Raw genomic sequence first — 11434 nt, forward strand, 5'->3', positions numbered from 1 at the left:
GAGAACATTTGTATGAAATAGGTGCACTGTCAAGGTTGAAGGGACATATTCTGCTCACCTTAAAAAAAAAAAAAAGCCAAAGCATTTCATTTCCTACAGCCTTCTTATTCTAGAAAAATCTGATTCACTTTGAAAAGCTAGTCACCAAAATATTGTTTTCATAGTAAAAGCAGTAATGTATTTTTTTAGGGTTCCCCCAATATACACCCACAGACTACATATTTCAAGAGATGCAAGCATGCTGCCATTTCCACGGGTATGCAGTACTTGGACAGTACATTCCTTCTCGCATCTTTTAAATGTCGAGATGGAGAAATCCTTTGAGGTCCATTCTCCAGCCAGTGGAGGATTGTTCCCCAAAATATTCTCACACGCTGCTTTGTCCAGTTTAACATTCTCAGGCACTGGGATTTTCTCATTTCTCTAGAGGGATTCCAATTACATGTATCTCACAGTCAAGCCTCGCTGTGTAGCCTAATTTCACCCCTCCTTCCTTGTCCTACTCCATCCTGCTCGGGGCCCCTTCGTGGCTAGCGCTGATGCAGCCCCACGGGCACACAAACCCCCTTCCACCTAGCTGTGCAAAGGCTGCTCACAATACAGACGTAACACGCTTCAAACCACACACTGATTGCAGCAACCTGCACTTTGTCGTCTCCCAGGCAATGGGCTGAACGCGGCAAGAGAACCTGGCACAGCACAATGGATATTTTTAGGGATTTGGGTGAGAAAAAAAAAATAACAGCTCTCTTGTAATATTATATTATTGGAAAGAAGGCGGCGGGGAGGTACCTTCATAATCCCAAGAGAAAAGGCACAAAGAATGTGAAAAAGGTGAGGAGTTTATTACCCCAGTGATTAACATTCACAAAGTCATCAAAGTCCTCATCAAAAAAAAAGTTCTCTACCAAACTCTGTACCCAAGGAAGCCAGGCCTATTAACATAGCCGTCCTCCCTTTTGCTGTTGCAAATGTCATTGCTTGTGAAAGACGCTGGGGTAGCACCAGCGTTAGACACAGAAGTTATTCCGTGAAACGCAGAAGTTGTCAGATGTTAAGGCACTGTGATCATCTAAACGGACTTCTTGCGTAACACAGGTCAGAGAACATCCCCAAGATTCCCACATCCAGCCCAGCAACTTGTAGCTGAACTAGAGTCTCTCTTTTAGAAAGCCATCCACTCCCTATGCGAAGACTCCAAGGGATGGAGAATTTAACACACACCTCCACAATCTGTGCCAAGTGCATACTTAGTTTCCATTTGTATTGTATCGGGAACAAGCCTCCCTAAGCTCCTCCGCCATTTGGACTTAACTCTGCCCTCAAGAAAGGAGAAGGCAACTCACCCCTATGTCCCTTCAAACCTTGGCTTCTGTACCTATACTACTGAAGACTAAGGTACCAACTGTAAAGACAGATTTTTCCACTATGCAAATTCCAGCGTGCTATAGTAACCAATAACTCATTTTACAACTGGGCTCCGGAAAATTTACCAGTTAGTCACACTCAGAGATGCATATCCAACCAGGGTCTATTACAGCAATGCCAGGTGCACCCCCAAGTTGTTGGGAAGGAGAAAAGCCCTGGGATTCCTACCAGGCTGCGCCCTGGGGCTCTGCTATGGGCCACTATCCTTTGTATTAGCCTCCTGTTGATACGTAACTGGAAACCGTGCAGCCCCTTCCCCAATCTAGCTGTAGGAAGGGAGAACCTCTCACCTGCCGTTCTCAACTCTGAAACCTACTGCCTTCTGTGCCAGTCACAGCAGAGAGAAGTGGGTCTCCACTCCGCTGACCCCAGCCTCCTGGCTACTGCGTGGGAAACGGGGCTCTGATTCTTCCACCCACAGCCAGCCTTGTCTGGCGTGAGAGAGGGGGTGCTTCTCCCAGGGACATTTCCAGCCTTGCTGTCTGCTGCTGCTCATGCGTGACGATGACATTCTTGTGCAGCCCTCTTCAGTTACAAAGGATAAGCCACCAAAAATGCAATGCTGTTCCGCGCACAGCCCCTATGGGTATGAAACTGCAATGCAAAGCACCACTTCTGTCCCCCACCTCCTTCGCCCCACGCCCCTTTCACAAGTGCACAGAAGAGGAATCCCAAGGCTGCTTGCAAACCTGCTCCTGCAGGAACATGCCTGGTGCTTTGCCACTCTCCTGGCCTTCTCCAAGTTCACCTTTAGTGAAGGATAAAAAGCCTCTTGGCCTAGGAAAGCCTCCCTGAAATCACAAGACTACATTAAAAACACTGTGTAGATGAGGCCTCCTGCACAGCGTCCAGACGTCCATTCAGTCTTTACCAAAGCTACATGTCTAAGGACACATCTGATCATTTCAGGCAATTTGAAGAAAAGATAATAATGTGACTATCAATTGCATGGAATGTAATAACCGCTTATTCTGGCACAAGAAACAGTACTTTCTACACAGTGTCTGCCAAGGAAAACGATACTCCCACTCAGACCGGACCACTGCAAGCCGTCACTGTGAACCACATGCCGAACGCTGCAGTTTGCTACGACACACAACGCCGTAGTCTAAGAAAACACTGCTCCGAAAACGTAAAGGGGAGAAAATACAGGTCAGTGCAAAGAACAGCCGGAGAAATGAGTCAGCGCCTCTCGCTTGCTTTAAACTTCCAGTTCCTAACTGGTGTTCTCGGAGGGTCACAAGTGGCCCACAGAACACTCGCTGGTGGTCCGTGAAGACAGCAGGCTAATTACACGGTGCTGACTTCTCCCCTCCTTCCAGCTGCTAACGGGCATTAGAAGCAGCTAAAAATACATCAAATAATTTCCTGATGTTACTTTCCCATATAAGTACTTGTATTTGCCACAAAGATCTTGTCTGACCCCTAACGGGGGGGGAAGGGAACCATCAGACAATCTCTCCATTAACGTGAGATCCATTCTAGGAAAGAATTGGAGAACCCATGCTCTCATCTCACAGAAAGTGCCTAATGGATTAGGAAAATCATCCCCCACACAGAGCGCAGGGTCCTAGGAGCTCCAGCAGCAGAAGCCACGGCTCGCATCCAGGTATTTCCAACCCTTCATGAAGAAAAAATTCTGAGAGAGAAGAATATTAAGTAATATCGTGGAGGAGGTATTACCATGAATCCAAGATCTGCCCTATATGAATAATCTTGCACAGCAAGCCCAGAGGGGCCAGAGGACAGAAGGAGGCACATACAATACTTGGAAGGTGCTAGCAGACAGATGTTTGAACATCAACGATCAGCTATAAGACGGTGGAAGCATTCGCTGAAATCTCTGTGTAAAAGGGCAATAGTAATGAGGCAACTGCATGGGCTGACAGAGAAGGTACAACAGGGCAATCTTGTGGTGACACCACCCAGTCGATGACTACTTCAGCTACACATATACATGCACAACCGACAGAATATCTACAAACATCTGTAGAAGCTATAGCAGGCAAGTGTCCAGGAAACCTCATGATCTGCCACGGAGTACCAGATGTAACTCCTCCAGTGATCTAATGGTCATGAACCAACTGCATATTCAGTCAGCTCAGATAAATAACTGGAGCTGCTATATTCTGTCAATTCAGTACAAACAAATCAACTCTCAGCATCTTTTATAAAGATCCAACAAATGCACTTGGAATATTCTCGGTGTCATACTCCCAATCAGGGAGACTCTGGGTCAGTGTGTATTTTCCATCATAAATCCACCTCCAAGACAATAAAAGAAATCCAGAAAAGAGAAAGACAATAAAATATCCAGAAGCCTATACATGGGACACATTAAATATTTGTCTGTAAACAACATTTTCAGAGATTTTTAACTTATGTTTTGGATAGACCAGAAAATATTTTGATTAAAAAAAAAAAAAAAAAAAAAAAAAAAGAGCCATGTTATATCAGTGACTCCTAAAATTAAAAAGGTGAAGGGCAGAAGTTTTACATCGAGACCTGACAATGGAGATGGGAGGGGATCTTTTTTGAAGTAATTTTCCATCCCAGCCACTGACATGCTTTTTGGGACAAGCCTGATCACCCCTCTCCCCCCAACCACGAGCAGTGACTCACTTTGGGAGCAAAGACGAGCCTCACGTTAATCTAAAGCAATGCCATATTAACCAGTTTGAAGCAGCAATGGCAGGCTTTGCTCAGTCACCACCGCTCTCTACTACAGCCACACTGATTCAATACTGAACGATGCTTTCGGGGTCTGAACTTCGAGATTTGCAAAGTGCTGTGGGAACATTATCCTAACATGGGGTATCCTTTCCACGGGAAACAAAGAAAAATACATGCCATCTGGTCAAATCCAAAAACAGCATTTTTCTGAGCCCTGCGCAGGAAAAGCAGCATCCCTGCCAGAGATGGTTTATTAATAATCACAAAAACGAAAAATAATCAGTTTAAAAAAAAACCAACACCACCACAACTGGGAGCAGGGAAGTCCCCCTCGTCAATTCACAGATTGCCCCTGGGAGAGGCGGAGGTCTAGAGCAGGAGACTCAGAACCTGTCCAAAGGCCACGCGTTACAAGAATTCTCTCCCCGCCCTGGCTTTACGTTTTCAGAAATGCATCGTTGGCGGGCTTCACCAACAAAATACGAGCCAAAATGGAGTTGCGCAGAGCGTACCTAGATCTGAAATCATCCTGAGCCTCACAACATGCATGCATCTATCCACCCTTCTTATTTCTCACACTGGCCATTAACCACTTTGAGCAGTTTCTCTGTAAAACAGAAAATACAGTGGTGGCCATTACTATTACTATTATTATTATAATAAAAAAGGCAACGCTAAGGGTAGGAAAGGGAATTTTAGGTTTGGTTTTTGTATATATGCAAAGGAATATATTATAAACGGCCTCAGATTAAGCACAGGACAGCATTCATTCGGGACTCCCCCCATCTATTCCCAACGTACTCAAACTGCACTCTTGTGGTATGCGTCATCAGCAAAGCCATAAGTGAATTACAGCCTGTGTTCTCCCCAAGCCACCTATTATTTTATATGAAAAGAACAAGTTTCAGAAACTGATAGTCAGTCAGTACCAAAGGGAGAGTCCTAATCACACGATCACTGTGATGTCCAGGAACAGAATAGATACGTTACATATTACCCCTACCATAAACTTCAAGACAGAAACACCATTGTCTATAGGTGGGATCTGGAATAAGGCATTCAAAATCTTATTGATATAATTCCATGCAGCAAAGCCATCTGCAGTGGGAATCATGGAATGCCTCCATATATATTTTTATGTGACATTTTGTTACGTCGTAAGCAGGTACTTACCATAAAAAGAAAACAAGTTCCATATATTCTACTCTACAGATACTGCACATGTATCAGGCAGCTTTTGCCCAGCACTCAGTAAATACGAACTGGTCAGCAGTGCAACTTTTACAACAAGTATTACTTCATATCACTTGCTGAAAGGAAATGACCATTTACATTAGCAAGAAAGATTACGCTGTGTTCATAGATAATAACCTGCCATTTATGGATATTGTAATTAGGTTCTAAACTTCAAACCAATTTTAGATCTAACTTCTAGGTGACTATGAATTGGCAATAGCCCATGAATATTAATATGGTGCAGGAATAAAATACTGTAGCTATAAAAAAAAAAAGAGAGAGAAATTGTCTGGTGCAATTTGACTGTTTTAGTTAGAAGAAGTGGAGAAAAAGAAGAGTTATACGTACCTAGTTCTCCCCTAGGACATAAATACAGTGAGAATATATACATCAAGCACGAGACACTACAAAGTTAGAGAATCGTTTTATACGCACTTCTATTTAGAATGTGTTTCACATGCTTTATGAGACAGAATTATATTAATTTAATAACTGCTAACTGTTCATCCTTAAGCTTAACTATTGCTGAAAGTGCAAATTAGGACTCAGCCAGATGTGCTGAGAACAACATCAAGCCACTAAAAGAAACCAGACAAGCTTCATAATCCAATCTCTGTTTCATTCCTCTAAGGCACCCATCTATCTAAGGCATCCTGAAACTGGGTGCAGAGTTCCCTCCTCCAGAAACTCAACACAGCAGCTATTTCAGGCCCCAGTCCTGCAGCTGACTGAGCCCCAGGGACTGCGCACCCCCATAGTGGCTTGTTGATTTTGGTTTCTGAAGATTCAGTGCCTACGTTTTCTGGTTTAAGCTCCCACTGTTTTGACTGGAGACAGGGCACCGCACACACACAAAAGTAAAAAACCACCACACACACCCTTGCCACAACTTTCAGGCAACGTTTCAGAAGCTATGTCTGTGCTACTAAAGCAAGAAATTTGCAAGCCACTGAAGAACCAAGCAAAATGAAACTGTCAAATTGGTAAAAATAATCTGACTGACTTCAATAACAAAAAGTCAGCGCAGCAATAAACTGCTCAATTTCTGCACTCTGCACGCCACACCTCAGCATCACAGCCCCAAAATTTGCCTCCTGAAGCGCACCCTTTTAAACTTGTTTCTCCATGCACGTTTTAGCGAGCTGCTAAATTCTGACAGGCAGTAGTTTGCACGAATGCCCCAATGCAATACAGGTTAAAAGATTTGCATGCAAAAAATACTGCGTTGCTGAAACTTGGTTCTCGCCACGCAGCCAAGCGTTTGCATATGGCATTTTCAATTTCCTTTGCTCCCTACACTCATGAGTGGACAAAACTGGGCACCTTGTACATTCTACAGCAAGCAAATTAATATCAGGGACTTCTCAAAGTGACTCACTCCTAAAAGAGTCACTAAAAACTAAAAACAACTCGCTCCCATCTGAAAACCGTAACAAGTAGTATCTAAGATTACTGCGACCTCTCTATTTTTATCCACTGTGTTCATCTGACAGCACTTTGCGTACAGTCATGTTCACTATTTTCCATGTAATTATCACCTGGGCCCAATTCTGCATGAGATCTGCACAGACAGATCCTTACACCAGCACGGAGGTCCAGGGAAGCTGATAAGGGGATGGAGTGCCAAGGGGCCATATAAGGATCTGTTTGTGTGGCTCTGACTGCAAGATTGGGGCCTCAGTTTCCCCGGCTTGTTCAAACAGCAAGAGGGGAGAAAGAATTTTTTATTTTATTTTTTAAATACAGAAGTTAGGCAGGTGTAAGTACCCAAAACTAGTTTTAACTTTATTTAACACTAACTGGATTTTAATGTGTACTCTCCCTTTAAGGCACCACACTATGCACAGACAGCTCACCAAAAAATGTTTTAAAAGATTCTTGGTTGTCTCTTATAAATAGGCTTAGCATACAGATGACATCTATGGTTTAAATTTCTAAGACTTGTTGCTTTGTGAATAAGGCCTGATGCAGAGATTTCATTTATGCCGGGAGGGAGAAAAGGGGAACAGGGACATAACCTAATTAACACTTTTGATGAGTAAATTGAACAAGAAGGTCCTCTTTTTGTTAAATAATCTCTTCTGATTATCACATTTCTCAGACGTCTTATTTCAAAAGCACAGGGTCAAGCCGACAGCCACGTTAGGAACTCAAATGGAAGTCCTGTCAGCCTGATGTACTTCTGACACCCTCCAAAGCACATCAAATCAACTTAATTATGATACATACTTAAAGACCAGGTCAAAGCCTCAAGATACAGTGTCCTGGGAAGCCTGTGCAAATCCTTAGTGTTACACTGACCCAAACGCTGTTCTTAAATCAACACAACCTTATTGGGTACAAACCATTTTAAAACCTCTGGGGGTGAGAGGGAAGCAGAGTGTTTTAATTCCAAGCATTCGGATGTTTCATGTTAAAACATTTCTTAAGGACGTAAAAAGAGCCATGATTTGATTCCAACAGCTGTATGCTAAATGCATACCATGACAGGCACAACACAAAAGTGCAAACGACCGAAATCGTTTCAGTTTGTGTCAGTGAAGAGGATAATAAATGCATATTTGGAGGGCACAGCAATGGTAAAGATTACCCCTGCTTCTATATTCGCAGTCTAAAGGTATATACTTGGGTCTGTCTGTGTTGTGACAGTGTCCTAGACTCAAATGAATGCCTCGAACACTCCACATTTTTGAGCCATTCAGTCATGCATTTTTGTTATTGTTGAAAGTAGTGCGAAATTGCAGCGCGTGAGCTCGAGTCTTTGGTGGTCTCCCAAGGATTCCAGCTAAAAAAGCACTTCCTTTGTTCCCCAGGAGAATGCAGTCCAGTAGGTCATTCAAAAGGGGAAATAAAAGCAGCAGCCCTGGGTGGGAGATGAAGGACGAAACAAAAAGAATAAAATGTTTTGGGTGTGAGCACATTAACTACCATTTCCTACTGCTGGCTCCTAATAACGTGCCTGTCCCTTGGACAAGCAAGTATTTCATGACCAATGTGCAAAATTGTTTCTTCAGGTGTCATTTTGCAAAGAGACAGTTTGACTTCACATATCACTTCACTAACATCTTAGTCAATAAAATAAACATAATGAAAAGAGCCAGTTCTCGCATGTTCATTTTGTTTTAAGAATTCTGGACACCAACTACGACTCCTACCTAGACAGAACAGAGCATGGATACATTCACCACCAGAAGTTGAGCAACAATTTCTGTTTTTCTAGTGAACAAGAGGCAGGGACTCAGAATCCACTCCCTTCACATCATGCAAGTCTAACAGAATCTCCTCTCTCTGAAGGGTGAGGAGGAGACACAAACTTAAAGATAAAATTGTTCACAAATGCAGCAAGCATAAAAATGCAGTCACTGCTTTCCAGGGTGAATCCTGGCTAACTCCACTTTTGCTGGGGGAGGGGCTGAAAACGGCCTTCAGGACTAAGTAATTACTGACTGGTTGCATCACAAGCACGTATTTGAGTTTGTTAAAAGAAAGACAGCTTAAGGGCAAACAGTGCCTAATCAGCTGTGTACAAATCGTTTGGTAACTGGAAAGGTAAAGCAAAGTGACACAGGGTGGGAAGAGAGGACTGGATCAGTCACATTAAAAAAAAGTCATCTTGCTGGCTAATAAATAGCTGCTCTCTTTGCTAGTCCAAAGAACTTCATTAACTGGGGGAAAACTGGTGACTACGACGCAAAAATAGCAGAGGTTAGCATTTTCGTGGCCACAAAATTCCACCCTATTATTTGCTCTCTGAACCCACTCCAAACACTCTGAAATCACTGAACTCTCCATTTCTTTTCTCTCCTCCATCTCCACCACGGTCCCACTGTGAAAGGCTCCGAGTCGCTGTAAAGAAGCAGAGTTCTCAAAACTCCTGAAAAGTTTCTCAAAGCGGTTGCACTGTCAGAGTTCGGATCAAGTACTTCCTGGGGCACTTTAGGTCTCTTTGCCTGAAGAGCTGCCCGCTTTATTAACCGCCACCTGGGCAGAGTCAAGAACCCAAACCCCGGATGGAGTCATGGCATCCCTTGTTGCAGATGCCATCCATAAATGCATCCTCACAGTTTGCTTTAGATTAGTGGTTCTCAACCAGGGGTATGCAGAGGTCTCCCGGGGGTACGTCAACTCATCTAGATCTGCGGTGTCAAACTCATTTGCTATGGCGGGCCAGATTTGAATGAAATGTACTTCAAGTGGGCCATACATGCCACACATCGAAATACTCGGCACTTTGGAGCGCTGCGTCTCGTGCACACAGCGCTCCACGTGCTGCCCGCCAAAGCGCACAGATCTCGTGGCAGCGCACGACGCCACCAGAAAGTACAACACCGCAAGATGTCGCGGCTGCCGCCAGGGGCCGGACCAAAAAGGTTGACAGGCCGTATGCGGCCCGCGGGCCGGATGTTTGATACCCCTGATCGAGACATTTGCCTAATTTTACAACAGGTGACATAAAAAGCACTAGCAGATACACAATAATCTAAAATTTCATACAGAAAAATGACTTCTTTATAACTGCTCTACAGACCATACACTGAAATGTACCTACAATATTTATATTCCAGTTGATTCATTTTATCATTAGATGGTAAAAACAAGAAAGGAAGCCATTGGACCCTTGTATTTTTAGGTCTGATTCTGTAAGCAAGTCGTTTTTAAGTGAGGGTGAAATTTGGGGGGGGGGGGGGAAGCAAGACAAATCAGACAGCTCAAAGGGGTACAGTAGTCTGGAGAGGTTGAGAAGCCCTGCTTCAGATTATGTAGTGGAGAAGGGGAGGAGATTTGAGAACTGCTCACAAATATCCCCGACCAAAAAAGATCTTCGTAAACACCCCCAGCAAAAAAAGTTTCTCTCTAAACATTCTCAAGGGCAAAACCGTGAAGGGGACCAGCCTTTCCTCATTTGCATGCCCATCTCCAAACAAAGATTAAGATTTCCTGCAATCCGTCTTTTCAAATGCCCGTAATTGCATGTGCAATTAACCCGCAGGTCAGGAAGAAGAGGGGGGGGGAACCTCTTTCAAAATACCTTCCCTGAATCCTGCCCACATTCCTCAAGCTTCCCCCCGGCTGGCTGGGGACCGGCTAGCAAACCTCGGCAGGCAAAAAACAAAAAGAAAGTCTTGTCTTTTTGTGTGTGTGTGTGTCTGTTTCGGGGCGTGCTTTCCCCCACCTCGGCGGAGGGGAACCGGAGCCACCATTACAAACTGCTTTGCCCCGGCCGAGTATTCCCTGCAGCCAAGAACTGGGGGGGGCGGTATTATTCCCATGAGACCCCCCCCCCCCACAAAAAGTCTCAGCCCGCCAGCTAGGAACATGGCTCAAGTTGAAGGGGAGGGGAGGGGGGAACTGCCCGATCCCGGGGAAGTTTCTCCCCGCCGGCGGAGCGGGCTGGGCTGGGCTGGGGCGAGCTGCGCCCGGCAGACTCGCCCTCCAGGGCCGGCGGGGGGACGGCGAGCGGCTGCCCCCTGCCTGCCTGCCTCCCTCCCCGCCCGGGGCCTCACCGCTGATCTCGTGGCTGGGCGCATCGCTCTGGCTGAAGCCTCGGGCCACGTAGAGCCGCCGCACTTCGGAGCAGTTCCTGGACTGGGGCTCGGCGGCGGCGCCCAGCAGGAGCAGCAGGAGCAGGAGCGGCGGCGGCGGCAGGCGGCCGCTCGGCCGGGGCATGGTGCGGGCGGGACGGACGGACGGACGGACGGAGCCCCTCTGCACGGCGTGGCTCGGCTCGGCTCGGCTCGGCGGGCGCCCAGGCAGCAGCGGGACCAGCCCCCGGGAAAATCAGGAGCCGGGATCGGCCTCTCGGCGCGGGGCGGAGCGGGGCGGAGCGGAGCGGAGCAGCGGCGCACCCGGAGCCGGGACCGGGGCTGGCTCTGTCTCCTCCCCCTGGGCTGGCTCCGACCGGCCCGCGCGGCGGCAGCAAGGGTGGGCTGGGCTAGGCTGGGCTGGCCAGGGGAGGCTGCTCCGGTCCCTACCTGGCCCGGCCCCGCCAGGGGGAGGGATCAGAGCAGGGCAGTCTCCCAACTCCTCCTCCTCCTCCCCTTCCCTTCCCGGCGTGACTCCGGAGTAGCGCCGCGGCCGGCAGCGGAGAAGGGAGGGT

At 46.3% G+C, this 11434-nt stretch overlaps 1 protein-coding gene across 1 annotated transcript in view; it reads right to left on the bottom strand.

Annotated features, from left to right (window-relative positions):
* GPC4 (glypican 4) overlaps positions 1-11095 on the bottom strand; it is a 104544-nt gene extending 93449 nt beyond the window's left edge. The window contains exon 1 of the mRNA XM_067548020.1: positions 10842-11095. Within this exon, the coding sequence (XP_067404121.1) occupies positions 10842-11004 (163 nt within the window). The 5' untranslated portion in view covers positions 11005-11095. The remainder of the gene's footprint in view (positions 1-10841) is intronic.
* Positions 11096-11434: the final 339 nt, after the last annotated feature.

This window comes from Emydura macquarii, unplaced genomic scaffold, assembly GCF_026122565.2.
Source record: "Emydura macquarii macquarii isolate MOO-44397 ecotype Brisbane River unplaced genomic scaffold, CSIRO-AGI_Emac_v2 contig_1253, whole genome shotgun sequence".
Lineage (NCBI taxonomy): Eukaryota > Metazoa > Chordata > Testudines > Chelidae > Emydura > Emydura macquarii.